Source organism: Labeo rohita, chromosome 6 (genome assembly GCF_022985175.1).
Source record: "Labeo rohita strain BAU-BD-2019 chromosome 6, IGBB_LRoh.1.0, whole genome shotgun sequence".
NCBI lineage: Eukaryota > Metazoa > Chordata > Actinopteri > Cypriniformes > Cyprinidae > Labeo > Labeo rohita.
In genome coordinates, this window is record NC_066874.1 from 24682230 (window position 1) to 24702902 (window position 20673).

Genomic DNA, 20673 nt, shown 5'->3' on the forward strand with positions numbered 1-20673 from the left:
GAGGACAACTGAGAGACTCATATGCAACTATTACAGAAGGTTCAAACGCTCACTGATGCTCCAGAAGGAAAAAACTTGCATTAAGACCTGGGGGGTGAAAACATTTGAACAAAATGGAGATGTGTACATTTTTCTTATTTTGCCCAAATATCTTTTTTTTTTTCATTTAGTATTGCCCTTTAGAGGCTACAGAAGATAGTTACATGTTTGCCAGAAGACAAAATAAGTTATATTTACCCTGATTTTCAAATTCAAAAAGTTTTCACCCCCTGGCTCTTAATGCATCACGTTTCCTTCTGGAGCATCACTGAGTGTTTGAACCTTTTGTAATAGTTGCATATGTTGCATATGTAATAGTTGCACTGAGTCCCTCAGTGTGAAAAGATGGATCTCAAAATCATATAGTCATTATTGAAAAGGGTTCAAATACACAAAAATGCTGGAAAACCAAAGAATTTGTGGGACCTGAAGGATTTTTCTGAAAAACAGTGGGCAGTTTAACTGTTCAGGACAAACAAGGGACTCATGAACAACAATCACAAAACAAAAAAACACAGCTGTGGATCATTCAGGTAAGGTATTAAAAATCAAGGGGATGTAAACTTTTGAACCAGGTCATTTTTGTAAATTCAGCTGTTATTTTCTTTTGTTAAACATCTTTTATGTGAAATATCTTATTCAGGTCAGTACTAAATAAACAATAACATACATTTTGTATGACCCCTTTTATTTTGGTAAATTAATTAACATCTTTAATGGTTCTGAAAGGGGGATGTAAACTTTTGACCTGAACTGTATATATATATATATATATATATATATATATATACAAAATAAAACTGAATAAAAAAATACTATAATAATACTAATGCTATAATTTAAAAATGGGACATTGAATGCAAAATTCTCTTTTACATGGTGTTTGCATATAAATGTGTCTTAGCAGTGTGTGGACACAACCACCCTGCAACGATAAAAATCCATTTACTCCTTTTTTTTATCCCTATAAAACAGTCTCAATAATCAAGCCATTTCTTTTTTCTGAGGAGTATAACGTCACACTGCTCAGGCCCCACCCACAACTGCTGATGGACTGTCCCGTTTTAGCATATTTCCACTGTCAGCCAGTTGTTCGCTGTCCATCTTAAATGAGTCTTAATTATCTCCCGACATCAGAGCCACTGAGGACACAGTGAATTAGTTTGTCCCCTTTAATAATAAACTATTAATACTAAATATGTGATAGCTAACAGCTATTTAGCAATTATTTTTAATATTCTCTCTGACTTCATTCTGGTATACTGTAACACTCACACTTCACAATCTAATAAATTCATTCTTTTACTACAAAACACAATAAATTACGAAAGTTTACTGTATTCTCGTACACTCATGCTTGTGCAAAAAGAAGCATTTATCCTACTGCAGAATGCTCCGTTCTAGCTAAAATTCACTTCCCATCTGAAATTCACAGATGATCCAAGATACTAGTTGAGACCACTAATATTGCAGAGTTCTAACTGTTTGCTGAAATTCACTGATAATGCAGAATGCTAGTTGCTAGCGCAGGCATTTTCTCTGCGGTGCGGCTGAGAGCCTTTTCCCTAATAGAGCGGTTGACCACTGCAGATTATGTACAGCAGAAAGAGGCCCAAATGCGCTCTCAGCAGGGACTACTTAACTCAGATCACTCACTACGGAGACGTGGGTTGATCTGGTAAAGGGTTGAGACCGCAGTGCTACAAAGGAAAAGTCCTTTGGAGATTGCATAGTGTTACTTAAATATCCATAACAATCTGTGCTAAATCCAAAGAGAGAGAGAAAAAAACACTACCAGGGGTAAAATGTTGGGTCACACCGTAATAACTAATCTCATCGAACAAGCTTCCAATTAAGGGCACAATTGCCTAATACAGTGCTTTCATCCACTGTTGTGAGGTTGATCTGAGCAGAATTTGCAGGGTGGGGCCCAGGAGTATAACTTCCTGCTTAAGCACACTATATTACTGCTCTCATCAGATGGAAGATTTATAGCGGGTGGTTAAATAATTCACAGGGCCAGTGAAAGTATGGAGTTCCCGTGCCATACTTCACATCTCTACACAACAACAAACACAGATCTTAAGCAGGTGTTCCTACTCCGATCAGAATAGCTAAGCGTTCTTCAATAAACCAGAGAAAGGTGACAAAATGAACAGATGACAGAAAAGAACTCAAATGCACTAGGTTTGACGTGGTTTCGAGTTATTTAACAGAGCTTTTAGACATAAAGAAAAATGTACAATCATAAATCCATAAGCTGCTGCCCAAAGCAAGACAATGAATGAGATGGAAAGAATTACAGCGATAGATAGATGGGCACTGAGCAAGAGCACTTCCTCTTCTTCTGATCTTTGAGTGTAAGGCTGAAGCACTTTGTCTAATCACCCTGGTGATATGGACGATGACTCAGCGGAAAGTGGTAGCAACTGCACAAAGCAAAGAACAGTAGGATCAAGGGCTGGGCTGGGCTCAACTGGGCCGTGATAGCGGTTTGCAATTGCAACATAATAGATTGCAAAATATAGATTGCAACATCGAGTGCAGTTGTAGAGATTATCTAATCACTAATGCTAATAATAAAATACTGTCTATCAGACAAACATATGTGGTGAAGTTCAGATGGTATTTATGTGTAAGATGGAGATTTTATTCAACAAAATACGCATAAGTGTCACGAATCCGGTCCGTGGCTTTCAGTCCGCTCGCCACCAGAGGTCGCCTTGCCATTTCATATTACACAGACTGTTGCACCACACCCTGGACTACATTTCCCATCATTCATTGCGCTGATTACACACACACACAGCTGCATTCAATCAGAGACTCTATATAAGCCTTGGACTTCCTCTTGCTATTTGCCGAGTATTGTACGCTGCGTTTAGCACTTTCCTAGTGTTAGCAATCATTACGGAGCCACTTCCTAGTTTCCTGTGTTTTGTCTGGTTTTCTGAGTTTTGTATTCTCGCCTAGTTATCTCCTCTAGTCTGTTTCACTGTCTGCCCTGGATCAAGACATGCTTATAAAAATACTTAAGGTTTTGTTGTGCATTGAAAAGTGTTGTGTAAGTTTAAAGGAAAATGTAGGGTACAAAGGGGCTTTTCAAGATGTACGTGCAAATTTGTCTGATCGTGGACAGCAGCACAAAGTTAACTCTGTGCCTTTTTGTGGTTTTTTGGATGATAGGACAGTGGAGATTGACAGGAAAGTGTTAGGTGCAGGATCGGCAAAGGACCCTGGGTCGGGATTCGAACCCAGGTCGGCCTAAAGCGCCATTGCGCTATATGTCAGTGCACTTACCACACAGCTATGAGTACTATATATGGATGCATATATTTTAAAACAAAAGTCTTCTTAATAAATTTCCATTTTGTTTAAGATCATTAAAGCAACAGTTTTTAAATAGCAAAGGAATATGTAAGTAAGTATGGTTTTTGGGGTAAAAAGCGCTCCTGCTGTTGGGGCTAAAGGGCACAATTATTAACATGATAATTAATAGATGGCTGACTTTTCCATTTGTTGACATGACATGGTTAGATTTTGATGGTAAATATTATATATTATGATGGGTGTCCATCTTAGAGATATTCACCATGTCTAGAATGAAATCATCATATTTAAAAACATGATATTAATTATACCATATAATAAAATATCATTTGTTGTTACTACTGTACATATATATTATTATTATGGGATCTCCTTCAATGCTTTCAGAATCTTTACTTTTTAAAATGATTTTGTTTCTGTATTAAAAAAAAAAATTATATTAAAATATTTTAATGACAATATATTTATTGAACAAAAATGAATTAGTTTATTTTTCAAAATAAATTAACATTATTTTAGCTAAAGTATTTATATCAATACTCTGTGCCTTGATTTTTTGTCACAAATCTGTTGCTCCATGAATGTTCAATACAAGCGTATTTCTTTTTCTGCAATTATACATTTTACGCCGTAACACATTTAGCTCCTTTAGCCCCGTTGTACCCTATATATTTATACTTTATAAATAGTCACATGTTTGTTTGAATTGTTTGAATTGGTTAATTTTAAATGGCCATGTGATGTGACAAATCATTTTTAAAAAATGGGAATATTCCATAAATAAAGAAAATAAATTGCTTTAAGGTCATAACAGCTGCATGCATAATTGTATTAAAAATGATTATTATTATTATTTATTTGTAAGTAGTTTCTTTTAAATGGTCCTGTGGTGTGACAAACCATTTTTTATTTGAATACTCCATGGAATATAAATGAATGAAGTTCTAAAAGCTGCATGCATAATAATTCTTGAAAAACAGCAACATTTTGTTTTAAATAATTTTAGATGCAGCATAGCTTGTCCCACCATATGACATGTCATTTGCCAGTGTATCTGCTCATAAAATTCTCATAGCTATCTGACATGGAATAAAAGCCAAACAAAAAAATTAAGTTAAGTGCAACTTTTATCTTGATATAGGCACAGATATTTAAAGGGATAATTCACCCCAAAAATGAAAATTCTGTCATTAATTACTTACCCATGTTGTTCCAAACCCGTAAGACCTTCGTTCATCTTTGGAACACAAATTAAGAAATTTTTGATGAAATCTGAGAGCTTTCTGATCCTGTATATACATTAATGCAACTGACACATTCAAGGCCCAGAAAGGTAGTAAGGACATTGTTAAAATGTAAAATCAGTGGTTCAACCGTAATTTTATAAAGCTACGAGATTTTTGTGTGCAAAGATAAGAAAAATAATGACTTCATTTAACAATTTCTTTGCTCCTGAGTGAGTCTTCGACGCACACTTCCAAATATAGTGCCATGATGCATTTTAGTGAAGTCAGTGCTCTGACGTAGAACATGCATCTCTCTTAGTTCAATGTCTTTATATTCTGGTTCAAATAAGTAAGGCTGGGCAAAAAATTACAAGACATCCTCACTGTTGAAATCTTCCGATGTGTTTATTTAAGTACAGCGTACATCTTCCTTAGCTTGTAAACAAAGCGCTGTCCTTGCTGCCCTTTAGGACCTTGAACGTGTCAGTTGCGTTGTTGTCTATGCAGAGTCAGAAAGCTCTTGAATTTCATTAAAAATATCTTAATTTGTGTTCTGAAGATGAATGAAGGTCTCACAGGTTTGGAACCACAAGAAAGTGATTAATTAATAACAGAATTTTCATTTTTGGGTGAACTATCCTTTTAAATTACAAAATGGTCAATAGTAGAGAATAATTCTATGATGACAATGAACAACAACACCTCTTATATCCATCTACTTCAGTCTGAATTAACAGTGATGATCTACTCATTCAATGTAGCTTCACAGCTATCTAGCCAGACATATCACATGCCACTTAACTTGAGACATCAGATCATGTGGACATTACATTTACGTGGAAATAACCCCACTCTCACCTGGTTCATGATTGAGGCCTTCCGCCCAAGCCTGTTGTCTCTGAAACGGAAGCGGCTCCTCTTGCTGCCGTCATCGGATTCTGACTTTACCACCTTCTCGCTGTCACCCTTCTCCTCTTGTTCTTTCCTCCACTTTTTCTTTCTGTTCCTTCGCTCCTTGGCACTCTTGGAGCTCAGCTTGGACACCTCAGAGGAACTGCGGGACAGATGCCCTCCTCCGTCGTCCTCTACTGCATCCTCAGATACTGTACCTGCCGAGGTTGCCATGGCATTGGCCTAGTGATGAGGGACAAAAGAAAGAGGATGAACATAAGAGCAAAAAAGCGCAGGGAAGTTTTTCTCATGTGCATGTATTTGTATACCTGTGCCTCCTCCTGTTGTTTCTTCAGCTGTTCCAGCATGGCTTTAAACTCAGCTTCCTTCTGTTCTGCCTCCTCAATGGTGGCCTGGTTCTGTTCTTCATAAGCCATGGCTACCACAGCCAGGATCAGATTCACCAGGTAGAACGATCCCACAAAGATCACCAGTACGAAGAAGATCATGTACGTCTTCCCTGCGGCTCGCAGAGTCTATGAGAAAGATGATTCTATTACTGTGGTAAACAGCGTAATACCATACTACTTTCTGTAGTATGTACGCTAACAGTCAAAAGTTTTTAAACAGTAAGAATTTTAATGTTTTTTAAAGAAGTCTCTTCTGCTCACTAAGCTTGCATTTATTTGCTCCAAAGTACAGCAAAAACAGTACAATTCTGAAATATTTTTACTATTTAAAATAACTGTTTTCTATTTTAATACATTTTAAAATAGAATTTATTCCTGTGATTTCAAAGCTGAATTTTTAGCATCATTACTCCAGTCACATGATCCTTCAGAAATCATTCTAATATTCTGATTTTCTGCTCAAAAAACTTTTAATTATAATCTAAAATAAAATAAATCTTTTGTAACATTGTAAATGCTTGGTCAATTTAAGGCATCCTTGCAAAATAAAAGTACTAAAAAAAAAAGAAAGAAAAAATTATACGCTTTTGAATGGTATATTGTATAATGTTACAAAAGCTTTTATCTTTTAGCTTTTACCTTTTATCTTTGGATCTTTCTATTCATTACAGAATCCTACAAAAATGTACTCAACTGTTTTAAATATTGATAATAATAATAATAATAAATGTTTCTTGAACAGCAAATCAGCATATCAGAATGATTTCTGAAGGATCATGTGACACTAAAGACTGGAATAATGATGCTGAAAATTCAGCTTTGATCACAAGAATAAATTATATTTTTAAATATATTCAATTAGAAAGCTGTTATTTTAAATAGTAAAAATATTTCAAAATATTACTAATTTTGCTGTATTTCGGATAAAATAAATGCAGTCTTTAAAAAACATAAAAAATCTTACTGTTCAAAAACTTTTGACCGGTTGTGTAGTATGCAATATCAGGGGCGTATCCAGAAGTAACCCTACCCCAAACTTTCTTAACTATGATTGGCCATTTACCTCTGAGTGTGGACCTTTAATAAAACCTGTTAAAACCACCTCAGTTTAAAAAATGGGAAGAAATGTCAAGAAATTTCAGTTATTCCATCAATTCTATTAACTTTACTTTGTTTCTTAACAAACATGAATGGAAACGTTGTTGTTATGATCTAACTAGCTAGCAAGCAAGGATAGGAAGTAATATTATCCCCTATTTCCCTCCTACTTGACATATTATTAGATCAGACTACCAAAAATTAAAGGGACAGTTCTCTCCAAGGTAATTACAATTAACTAAAACCAAAAAAATAAAATGTTAACTGATATAAAATAAAAAAAACTTAAAAACTTATTTCAGTTTCAAACTTATTTCTTATTTTCATTCAGTTTACCTTGATGTACTAAATGAACTACAAATAAAATTGAAATAAAAATCAATAAAACCAATATAGACACAACAAAAACTAATAAAAATGACCAAAAATTTTAACTGAAATAAACATGAAAGCAGAAAACATAAAAATAAAATACAGTGAGGTCAAATGACAAAAATAACACGAAAATCATCAGGTTTGTCATAATAATCTAGTAAGATATAGAACAGTGTTGAATCAGAACCAGAAGTAAATCAAAAACAAAGCAAGGGTGAGAGAAACTAATGCGCACCAGTTGGTATAGATTCTCCCAGAAGTCTTGTGTCATGAGTCGGAAGAGAGCAAGAAAAGCCCAACCAAAGGAGTCAAAGCTGGTGTAGCCATAGTTTGGGTTGCGTCCAGCCTTCATGCAAGTATAGCCCTCCGGACACCGCCTAAACACACACACACATACACACACATGCTATACTTTTGTCTTTAATGGATCATACCTTGACAATAAAATGTCATTAAAAAGTTCCTGAAGTGTGCATTCATTTGGAAATAAATATTTAGATTTTACAATTTAGACTTAAAACAAGTGTTGCTGATTTAGTATTGGGAATATTGTGTTTGTCCGTGTATGTTTTCACTGTTTACCCTGCATCTGAGCTGTTTCCACATAGCAGGGCATCCAGCATGCCTGGCAGAAAGTAGAAGTTTGCTGTGAAAAGAGGAGAGAGAAAAGACTTGTAAAATGTGAAAAACGTCTAAAATCATCAAAAAGCCTACTCATTTTTACTATTCTTAATATGAAAATAATTATTTAAGAGAACTTTTTTGCACAAAAAGTACTGTAGAGAAAATCAAAGTTGTAGAGACAATCAAAAAAGCTGAGGACAGCACTATTTGACGCAGCTGGATTATAAACTACCTTACGTAGTCATAGCTTGCCTACTTACTTTCATTCAAGATGTATTCATTGAAGTCAAAGCCCCTGCTCCCATTGGCCAGGTAGGATTCAGTTTGGTTGAATGGCCAGATGACACACTTTTGCCGAAGATTACCCATGAACAACTGTAGACCGATGAGGGCAAATACACTCAGACAGAACACAGTCAGAATCATCACATCTGACAGCTTCTTCACTGACTGGATCAGAGCACCCACAATCGTTTTTAGCCCTGTGGGAAGATGAGGAGACAAACACAACGAGGAATATACAGTCTGCCACACAAGTGATAATGCTCATATCTGCGCAAGAACACACATCATTCACACACACACACAAAGCAATTTAAAGAATGAGCGCACACACATACACACCACACAGAATATTTATAAATATAATATTTTCTACACATTCTTGATGCACACACTTTGTCATACTTTGTAATGTAAATTTCCCTTATGAGTCCCACAAAAATGTTTTTTTATGCTGTTTTTAATACTTTAAATAATAAGAGAATCATTCACGTTTCCTATATATACACTTTAAAGGTTTGAGGTCAGTAAACAATTTTCTAATGTTTTTGAAAATATCTCTTATGCTCACCAAAGCTGTATTTATTTAATCTAAAATACAGTAAAAACATCAATACTGTGAAATATCACTGCAATTTAAAATAACAATTTTAAACAATATCAGTATTAAAAATTATTTTTTCCAACATTTTTCAAGAATCTCTGACTCAAAAACAATAACACTGTGAAATATTACTGCAATATAAAATAAAGTTTTCTACTTTAAAATATTTTTATGTAATTTATTCCTGTGACAGCAAAGCTGAATTTTCAATCGAATATGCTGATTTGATGCTCGAGAAGAATATTTTATTATTATCAATGCTGAAATTTTTTTCCTTAATTTTTCAGAAATCTCTGACTCAAAACAAGAGCATTAATTTGAAAGAACAAAAACCCATAACAATGTAAGTTTTTACTGTAACTTTTTATCAATTTAATGTATCCTTGCTAAATAAAAGTATTGATTTCTTAAATGAAATACTGTCCCCAAATGTATTTAATCTAAAATACAGTAAAAACAATAATATTGTGAAATATTATAGCAATTTAAAATAACCGTTTTCTACTTCGATATACTTTAAATGCAATTTATTCCTGTGACAAAGCTAAATTTTCAATCTAACATGTTGAAAATGACATTTTCAGGAATCTCTGACTCAAAAGAAGTGCATTAATTTGAAGAAAAAAATGAAAACCCTATAAAGTCTTTACTGTCAATTTTTTACCAATTTAATGTATCCTTGCTACATAAAAGTATTGATTTCTTAAATAAAATACTGTCCCCAAACCTTTAAAATGTATTGTGTCATGTTAAAAATTACTTAAGCTTCACAACCATAAACAGATACCTCAGCAATCATACCACTGGATCCTTCATTTTTGTACAATTTATCATAAGAAATAAAAGTTTGCTTATATAAAACCACAATTTACACTGAACAGGCAGTTTAAAGAGTCTCCCGTCTCCTCAGGGCAACTGCACACAAACTGTATCTCACTGAACAGAAGTAAACATTTGGATTCATGTGTACCGACTAATTTATAATTTGAAAAACTATAAATTACACCAGTTCATTATATCAACTGAGGAAACTAATATGTAGTTTGCAACAATAACAGCAACACAAGGATCTCATTTAATAAAGTCTTGAAGATAAAAAAGAAAAGGAGAATTATATGAAATGTTTGAGCCCTCCTTAATCCACCACTGCAAACTCTGCAAAAATCTTACAAATAACAAAACAAAAACTGACATTAGCTTGATAGAAAATTTGAATATTTATGTTTCTAGAGAAATATGGGAGTAATGTGCAAAACTCGCTACCACAACGTTAGGGGCATTTAGGTGTAGATGGCTGCCAGAGCATTGCTATGTGTTTGCTAAGGTGTTCTAGGCGGTTTCTCAGGTGTTAATAAGGTGTTTCTAGGCTGGACAGTGGTTCCCAAACTTTTTCTCTTGGGAAAAGAGGGAAAAAGGGGGACCTTTTGCACAGAAAAATGTTTACCCACCCACCTACATGCCCCCACATAAAGAAACTCTCAGACATGACCTTGCTTGCAAAATCCTGCAGGATTTATTTGAAACGTTGTAATAACACAGTAATTACACAGCAATTAATTTTTACTGTGTAACATGATTCACTGCTTTCACAGATTTTCAAATTTGCCTCTGCACAAAAATAAACTATCCACCTTATTTTTCAACGTGAAAGTAAGCCTAGGGCGGGACTTCTGGTTCATTAGCCGGTAGAACGAGAAGAATAACAACGTGCATTAAACAGTTTGCACTACAAACCAGTGTGTTCACAATTAATGCATTCAAATAATATGGTAACTGTAAGACACACCAATTTGCAATATCAAGCCGCAAAACGAGCTATTTTGTACAGCTAAAAATCGCTGAATGTGGATGAGACCGGAAGCCTGACCTATAAAATTTACAAATGGCCCACTCTTACAGCAAAAAAAGGGGGATAGAAATTAGACTTTAGTCCCACAGTCTTTTCAATGCTTGTTTTGTGCTGCAGATCTTTTCAAATCGAGGAAACAGCTGTGAGACTGCAACTCTTTCATTTTGAATGTCCAGCTTTAATCTGTATTTTGTCTTGTTTGAGATCACTGCAACTGCAGAAAAACCTATCTCACATAGGTAGGATGTGGCAAAAAGTAAGGAATACGGCCAGGGCTCTCCAGTGGGTAGTCCTTTTCCACTCCAATCCAAAATGCAGCTAATGTATTGGACTTCAACTGAAGCCTCATTAGAGGTGACATCAATTAATTGTTCCTCTTCTGCTGTGCTCAAGTCAGCAGCTGGTGTTGCACTGATGGGTTCTTGAATTCAGTCATATTTTGCACAATCCTGAACTGGGAAATACCTCTGGAGATGCTTTTGTAGAGCGGAGATATTGGTTGTCATACATGGGATAACTGTGTTTTGCAGCTTGTCGACCGCGATGAATGATTTCGAGCTCTCAAATGAGTCTACATTCCTTCTTTCCAGTTTTTCATTGGGCTTCTAAAACATGTTACTGAGGTATGTAAGTTTCAGAATGTTGTTATGATTGAACTTATGGGCAAGTTCAATTCCCTCTTCCGTCAAGAAGATTCTGATCTCATCCTGGATAAAACTTTCCCACACGACTCGCTGTGAAACAAAAACAGCTGTGTGATCAGATCCCATTTCCTCGCACAGTGAAAAAATGGACTGGTCTTGTTTTGATGTAGTTTCCTATGGCGATAATAACTTCCATTACATCTTTGCTAGCGCCTCCCAGTGCATCATACAGTGTGTCCACTGTACATTTGGGGAAATGTGCTTAACTAGTGCTTGCATCCCTCTTCCATTCCCATCTATGCAGATCCCCACACAGTCCTTCGATTTCAGATCAGTGTCTTTCAAGTGTCAATGACTTTGAACAACTCATCTGCAGTGGCCTTGTATCTTGTCATTGTAATGCTATTTTTTGTCATGTCGCGATAGTGTTGTTTGACAGAGGAATAGCCTTTCGTTTACTGACTGTTGCTTCATCGATAATAAGTCTCTACTTACACTCTACTTATACTGTCAGAAGCAAATATTTTGAGGCAGACAAAATTCTGTGGTCTCTGTGGTGTATCCCAGGGCGAAATATGCCTCGTCATATTTTCTCGTCTTTGTTTTAGTTGTGACGTTTGAAGTAGATTCGATGTCTGCTTTATGTTACCTGGCTGTCCTTTCACAAATTTCCATGCTAAGTGCAGAACCATGCATCATTTACTTACATTTATTCACAGCTCCCTGCAAGACTCATTTCTGATTGTTCAATTGTACCATCTAGCGGTCTGTTATTCCATGACAACAACGCAACAACTTATGACAGACGACGAGCCAAGCGGGTACTGTGAGTCGCCTTGAGGTAATAAAATACATCAAATTAATGTTTTGTGTTCTACTATTTACTTACAAGGCAAGTAGCGACATATTAAGATGGATAATTTGCTGACCGTATCCCTTAGTCTTGCCATGTCCCATTTTTTTAACTCTGCATTTTGGGAACCACTGCTTTAGGTGGAGGCTATGGGGTATTTTTATTATCCACCAAACTAAAATCATAAATCTGCTCAGAAAGTAATAGCACAGCTCTTCTCAAGAACCACTTGATCTGACGTATCTTTTTAAGTCTGTAGAACAATCATTGCAGGACAGGGTTAACCCTAAATATGTGACCCTGGACCATAAAACATTCATCAAGTTATCATTTAAAAGCTGAATAAATGTTTTTCATTGATGTATGATTTGTTAGAATATGACAATATTTGGCTGAGATACAACTAGCTGAAAATCTGGAATCTGAGGGTGCAAAAAAAAAAAAAAAATTTCAAAATATTGAGAAAATCGCTTTTAAAGTTGTCCAAATGAAGGTCTTAGCAATGCATATTACTATTCAAAAAATAAGGTTTGATATATTTATGGTAGAACTTTTCAAAATATCTTCATGGAACATGATCTTTACTTAATATTCTAATGATTTTTGGCATAAAAGTAAAATTAATAATTTTGACCCATACAATGTATTTTTGGCTAGTGCTACAAATATACCCATGCTACTTAAGACTGGTTTTGTGGTCCAGGGTCACATATAAGCAATACCAATAGTAGTGAGGCTAGCAAATACAAATATTATGTAAATGTTAGCATTTTCTTAAAGGGACAGTTCACCCAAAAATAAAAATTCTGTCATTAATTACTCACCTTCATGTCATTCCTGTAAGGCCTGTAAGACCTGTAAGGCCTTTGTTCACCTTTGGAACACTAATGAAGATATTTTGGATGAAATCCAAGTGCTTTCCGCCCCTGCACAGACACTTCTAAAAGTATTCTCGTAGCTTCATAACTTTACAGTTGAACTGATGTTACATGGACTATTTTAACAATGTCCTTGCTACCTTCCAGGGTCTTGATTATGGTAGTTGCATTGCTGTCTATGCAGAGTCAGAAAGCTCTTGGATTTCATCAGAAATGTTTTAATTTGTGTTCTGAAAATGAATGAAGCTCTTATGGGTTTGTAACGACATGAGGGTGAGACATTTTTGGGTGAACTATCCCTTTAAGTTTCAATATACGAGTCCACTGATGTGTGTGGGAATTCATCTGAGAGAGAAAAGGCTTGAAAATGTTGGTGTATATATTGATACATTTATTTCCTTTATTTCCTATGTGTGAGAGGGCTTTCGCATGAAAAGAGGGCTTGCGAATATAATAAACTGGTAGCCAGTATAATGAACTGGATGCTGCTGATGTTAAGCCTAAAAAGATTTCCAAAAGTGCACATTTACTGTTTTCTCATAAGCACTTTGCTAAGGACAGGTTGCGTAGGGACCTTGGAGAGATACAAGGAGCACTCTTTAAAAGATAAACACACATACAATATTCAACACATATCAGCAAAATGGACACTGCCTGAAGAGAGCGGCGCCATACACAAACAGTATGCAGAGAGCCAACACAGAGAGAGGAAGAGGAGAGGACAGGCAAGGGGAGGAAGGGCATGCAGGTCATTTAAACGCCAAGGCTGAAGGCAGCAACATCATCATCTTTGCTTTATCAACATGGTGTCAATATCCGTTTAACCAATCGTTCATGTCCAGAGATTGTGTAACCCTGTCTTCATATCCCATCTGATCATTTTCTAATCTAAAAATACTGACTTGTGAAGTCCACAACAGTGACAGTCCTGAATGTGAATGTGTTTAATGTAGGTGGGTGTAATTGTGTGCATGTTTCATAAAGTCTGCAGATGAAAACTACTGTAGGGAGTTAACCTGGCTATTCCTGATTTTTCGTCCCCTTGCTACAATGCATACATACACACATATCTTCTCAAATCTTCTGATGTCTCTGTTTTACTTTCCACTCCGAGTTCTTTGAAATAAGAATAGGGAGGGAGCTACAAAACAGTAATTTTGCCAAAAAAATAAGATTAAAAAATATATAAATCTTCATGTGTGTAAAGGATGCAGAAATCCGAGGAAAGCCACTTGATAAAAAAATACAAAAAACATAATAAAAGAAAGACAAACTAAAAAAGCAGATGTCTCCGAAAGCATCATGCAGCAGAAATGTGTCAAACTAGGCTTGGCAGTCTCAGTAAGCGCTCTACCCCACAAACCTTTGCTTCACGACACATCACATCAGCTTCTTTTAAACAACTCTGATGAGATGTTCATCAAAAGACAAACTATGCCAGCTTTTTGAACAGTATGAAATGCACATATACATTTTTCTATGCATTTAAGATGTCATAAGGTTGAGTTTTATGTTGTCTGCTTAGGATACTTTAACTAAAACTCAACACGACCAAGAAAAGACATCCATCCTATGATGCGATAACTCTGAGGCTGGACATTTTGAATATAGAACAAAGAATAGCAATCCTAAGTTTTTTGCTTTTATTGACTGATTTTTTTAAACATAGGTTGGATGTAGTAAGTACTGCATTCCGTGTCTACTTGTACTGTACTAGAGTACTAAACTGCATACTAGGAAATGTGATCTCCCAACTGCAAAACCAAGTTAAAACCAACTTAAAGTGATTTGAAACATGGCACCTGGTTTCCAAAGTGGCTATTCAGTGGTCCAAGTTCCTTAAAGGAGAAGTTCACTTCCAGAACAAAAATGTACAAATAATGTACTCACCCCACTGTCATCCAAGATGTTCATGCCTTTCTTTCTGTAGTAGTGAAGAAATTATGTTTTTTGAGGAAAACATTTCAGGAATTATCTCAATATAGTGGACTTCAATGGTGCCTGTGAGTTTGAATGTCCAAAATGCAGTTTAAATGCAGCTTCAAAGGGTCCCAGCCGAGGAATAAGGGTCTTATCTAGCAAAACAATCTGTCATTTTCTAAAAACAAAATAAAAATGTATATACTTTTTAACCTCAAATGCCTTGTCTAGCTTTGCAATGCGCATGCGTACTCGGTGTAATCCAGGTCAGTACATTTAGGGTATGTCGCCCTAAAACTCCCATCTTATTTTCTCCTCCAACTTCAAAATCATCCTACATCGCTGCAGAAGTACCGACCCAGTGTTTACAAAGTGAATATGCAAAGAAGGTCAAACGGCCTTTACAAAAAAAGGTAAAACAGCGATGTAGGATGATTTTAAAGTTGGAGGTAAAAATGAGAAAATTAGAGTTTTTCAACATACCCTAACTGTATTGACCCGGATTACACAAAGTACGCAAGTGCATCGCAGAGCTAGACAAGACGAGCATTTGGGGTTAGAAAGTATATACATTTTTATTTTTTTTTTCCGAAAATGACAGATCGTTTTGCTAGATAAGACCCTTATTCCTTGGCTGGGATCATTTAGAGCCCTTTGAAGCTGCATTTAAACTGCATTTTGGATGTTCAAACTCGCGGGCACCACAGAAGTCCACTATATGGAGATAATTCCTGAAAAGTTTTCCCACAATTTCTTTATGACTGCAGAAAGAAAGAAATGAACATCTTGGATGACAACGCGTGAGTATATTATCTGTAAATTTTTGTTCTGGAAGTGAACTTCTCCTTTAAGTTGATCTGGTGAGCCATTTTGGATTGGCAACAAACCTGCTTGACCAACTTTAACCAGCAGGATCTTGATTTAGTTGGTATACCAACTCCTAAACTAGTGACCATGTTCCAAAACACATCTAGCACCATAAGATGGGTTTTCCAGCAGGGTAAGATGCATATTTCAGACGTTCCCACTACTTTTGGTCAAAACAGCAGACATTTACAATGCGTCGCTGGATTACTGGAAGGATTTCCATGATTTGACTGCAGACTGCAAAGCCTATCAAAAATGTATCGCTACCATTTTTGATCGTTTGTGTTTTAAAACATAAATAGAACATAAATGAAAGTATTCTTCCAGCAGCATCCTCTTGAAAAAGTACAGCAAGTCAAGTGAAAAAAACTAAGAGAAAAATAATAACAGTAATAGTAATACTGGTAATAATAATAGTTTGCATCGGCGTGGGAAGCAGCTCAGCCTTCGTGTTTAAACGCGTTCTCACCTGGTATGACAGAAATAGTTTTGAGAGCTCGTAGAACCCTGAAGGTTCTCAGGGCTGACACATTCCCGAGGTCCACAAACTCTGTTACATATCTGCAACAAGGGAGGATCACACACAGAACAAACACCATGACACAACACACACACAACACCACAACACGTACGACACAGCACTACCACCAGCACCACCACTGAACTGGGAGGAAGACATCACGCAAAGCCTGTCTAACGGGAGAAGAGAGAGAGAAACGAACGGAGGAGGAAGGAAGAGACAGGAGCGTGAAAAGAGAGACAGCGAGCGGCGCCCTCTGTTGGCCCTGATGGATGCTGGACTTACCTGGGATCACAGCAACAGTTTTCAAAGCCCTCAGCACCCTGAATGTGCGCAGAGCTGACACATTGCCTAGGTTTACAAACTCTGTAATATACCTGCAGAATGGATCGCAACATAGTTACCAGAGAGAGAGAGGGGAGAGTGACAGAATGGAAATGAGAAGAGATACAAGATGAAAAAGCAGTGAGAGAAGATGGTTCACAAGAAGTTTTATGCATCCCATAAAAACAATGCTCCTGGTTTTATGTTTCACAGCATTACTGTAATTACAAGTTTCACATTTTTGTTGAACTCGCAATTGCAGGTGGATTAATGTAACCATCAAATTGTTTGCCACCGCACACATGGATCTACGGCGTTAGGAGCATTCCTTTAGAAACCTTTTTTTTCTCAAGAGGCGGATGTGAACAGCTCCAATTACAATCTTAAGAGTTGCTATCTCGTAATTACAGTAATTCCGACATGATGTGATCCCAGCGTAAGGATTTAAATCTTGTGGCACTTGTTTCTTGCCCCATAGACTTATAATAGTATTACTATATACACTGTTTTCTTTTGACTTTACAAAATGAAGTAGAAATTTCTTCTGTGGTAGCGGACTGCATGTCACAGATACTTTCCATAGAGCTGAACTTAAAGAGCAGGTCATATGGGTTTTCGAAAAATATCTTATTCGCAGTTTGTAACATAGCTATCCTTCAATGTAAACAGTCCGCAAAGTTGTTAATCAAAAAAGTGCATGAAAAACATTGTCTCTCAAAAGAAAGGGGTCATTTTATTGGGTTATTTTGAATTTTTTTTTACCCAGGTGCTGGGTTATTATTTTAACCCAAATGCTGGGTTCAACTTGCTAGCTAGTTTTATTGGGTTATTTTTAATATTTTATAAGTTACTGGGCCATTTTTAATGCTGGGTAATTTTTTTAAGAGTCTCCAAGAGTCTCTGACAAACAACCCAGCTGCTGAGTTACAGCTGAGTTACAGTCAGTCAGAGCACAGGCTTTTTGAGTCCTCTAGGAATGATTTGCACTTCTTCAGTGAAATAAAGGTTTATATACATTTTATTTCATTTAATGATACAATTACAACTGTATTTTTTTTACGCAACGCAGCATAAGGATGAGATGTCAGTCAGCTGTGTCAGCAGCAGCGGTTGTTTCACAGGAATAAATGGATTTTCCATAAATAAATGGATTTTATTCGTTATTGTACTTAAAATATGTTCTCTAATGTCAGTACTGTTTGTTTATGGGCAGGTTGTGGAGTCAGTCACAACATCTTTCAGTAAAACCCAAGGCTGCAGTCTGAAGTTCGCAGTTACCCAGTCAACAACAGCCCTTCACCGGCTCAGATTTCGGCGACACAACGGCATGAGAATTAGCGTTATTATGGTAAAAAGCGATTACAGAGAATGGTTGAATACACTAAAATTAAAAATCTACTTTTAAATGGTACATTTTTATGTCTAAAATGCTTGTTAAACACATTTAAATGTATGTAATATTGTAAACTATGCTTTTTCACCCAAATCAATTAAATTTGTCTTGTATTTTGCCCATGTGTTCTTGCATAATAATAAATGTTTTTTTAGAGTGCATAATCCCCAACTGCCTGCAAAATATGAACACTCTGACCTGCCCACAAACACTTCTGTGCTTAGTGCGTTTACATCATGTCAAGAAGACGCTGTGTTCTGTGCTGTGAAAGCAATTTTGTTTTGTTTTCATTGCCAAAAGATGATGATGTGAAGAATCAGTGGTTAAAATTGGTGCTAGTCATTTTACCAAGGACTGCTTCTCTAATCTTGGTGCGTTCAATGCTTGTCCATGAATGATATGTCTGTACCTTCTTGTTATGGACCAACAGGCGCTCAAAATAGCAAGGTTTTTGTGCTAATATGTTATGTATACCTAGTGCAGCTTCCAAATAAACTATGATATTACTGTCTTACAAAAATAGTTCTGATAATTCACTGTGAACCCACTATTTCCTAAGAATTTGTCGATTAATGTAGACTGTCGTTGTTCTAATTACTTCATTAAAATAATTAAGAATATAGACATATTTTTGTTTACAAACTGTATTGTTTCATCAGTTAGTTATGTTAGCATTCAGCTAACGTATCCACCATTATTGTTTTGTGAAGTGGTTACAGTTTAGCAGCTGTGGGCACGATTGGCTTGCATTGTATACAGAAAGACCAATCACAACTGTTTTCTGACCTTAGATGCATCTAAACCTGTTGTAAGGAACTCTGACAAAATATTAGGACAGTTTAAAATACCGTATGACCTGCTCTTTAACTACTGAACCCATAACATTTTTTAAATGTCAAAGTAAAAGCAATCAAATATGTACAGATTCTCACAATGTCATACAGAACTCACAACATACATTTTATACCTAAAAACACAAATACATTCTTTTCAAACTTGCTCATTCCAAGAGGAAAGAGCTTGTTTGTTGTAATTTTCTAGTTATGTCACCATATTTGAATATTTTACTTTTTAGGGGCAAGAGTTGTCTTATGTAAGAAGAAAATGGCTGCCCTCCAGAGAAATGGATGAATGCAGATAAAGAGAGAAAAGGAGTGATGGACAGATTAATTTAAAGTTTAGAAAGACAGAGTTATGATATATATGTGCACACACATACACAGAAGTATAGGCACAAACATTGTCATCTTTGAGCACTGAACTCCCATCCACCACCTGTGAGAGGCAGGACACAAGAGCCTCTGTCTCTCTCACGTTCGCCCACACAGACACTCTTTTGTGCAAGCATGACATCAAGGCTCAAAAGTCATCCTATGACCTAAATGAAGGTCATGGTGTTGATTAACCACTTAATTTTAGAATCTTTACTGTGCAAAACTATCATTGTCAGACTCTGGCAGAACCACATATCTAAATGCTCAAAGAAACATTACTAGAATAAATAGCTTGCATGTTCTTGAAAACTTTTAGGCTTTAAGTTGGTCTAAATTTGCACTGCAATCAATGGAGAAGTTTGACTCAATGTGGGTGCAAATACAAAAAAGAGAAAAATTGCAGAGCCCATTTCAAAGCTGCAAAGAAGAAAAGGATAGAACACTAAAGGATTTTTCTTATTTTATTTTATTTTTTTCTAATAATTTTCCTAAATATTATCACCATATATTTTTCCACTGCTTAGGTGGCACAAACTGAAGCTCCACTATAGCCTAAAAGTCAACGCTGCACACAAGAGCTATGCACCTGTAAATACTGCATGCAAAATATATTTTAAATGCAACATTATCAAAATGTTTTATTAATGTCTAAATTAAAACAGGATTATACTTACGCCATAGAGATGACCATGAAATCCAGCCAGTTCCAGGGGTCTCTGAGGAAGGTAAAGTCGTCTATACAGAAACCTCGAGCCACAATCTTTGTGAGTGACTCGAAAGTGTAGATTCCTGTGAAGGTGTATCTAACAGAGTGCAAAAAATATTGCATATAAGTGTTTGCTTGGAATATAAATTTAAATAACTTCATTATTTTTATAACAAATATTTCTCCCTTCACCCACCATTTTACTCTTTTCACTGTGCTTGTCAAAATGCATTTTGGCACTGGCAAACACTACTTTAGAATTTAACCTTAACGTCTTAAGAAGCAGCATAATTAAGATGATGTCCTAAAATGCTGCTCACTAGGTTTTAGAACAGAGCTTACCATTGGTTAAGGACTCGAATGAAACTCCATTACCCCCGGTTACCCCAAAAATAGGCCCAGCAATTTTTAGGACTGGCCAAATTTCCAAGTGGAGCTCACATTGTCCTTAGCATTTCCTCCCTCCAAGCCAGTCATTAACTTGTCAGTCTACTAACATTATAAGCCCTGCTTTTCAGCACTAATACTGGAGTGGTTTCTGGCTCAGAGTTTAAATTTACATGCCTCTATATACATTTTTGCAACACCATAAATATGTACCTTACTGGACGTTTCACGGCAGTTTC

At 36.1% G+C, this 20673-nt stretch overlaps 1 protein-coding gene across 2 annotated transcripts in view; it reads right to left on the bottom strand.

Annotated features, from left to right (window-relative positions):
- scn8ab (sodium channel, voltage gated, type VIII, alpha subunit b) overlaps window positions 1-20673 on the bottom strand; it is a 64882-nt gene that overhangs the window by 28164 nt on the left and 16045 nt on the right. For both annotated transcript variants that reach the window (XM_051111958.1, XM_051111959.1), the window contains exons 5-11: window positions 20016-20144; window positions 16360-16451; window positions 8254-8475; window positions 7952-8015; window positions 7605-7746; window positions 5816-6022; window positions 5454-5729 (exon numbers count right to left, since the gene is read on the bottom strand). In XM_051111958.1, the coding sequence (XP_050967915.1) occupies window positions 5454-5729; window positions 5816-6022; window positions 7605-7746; window positions 7952-8015; window positions 8254-8475; window positions 16360-16451; window positions 20016-20144 (1132 nt within the window). The remainder of the gene's footprint in view (window positions 1-5453; window positions 5730-5815; window positions 6023-7604; window positions 7747-7951; window positions 8016-8253; window positions 8476-16359; window positions 16452-20015; window positions 20145-20673) is intronic.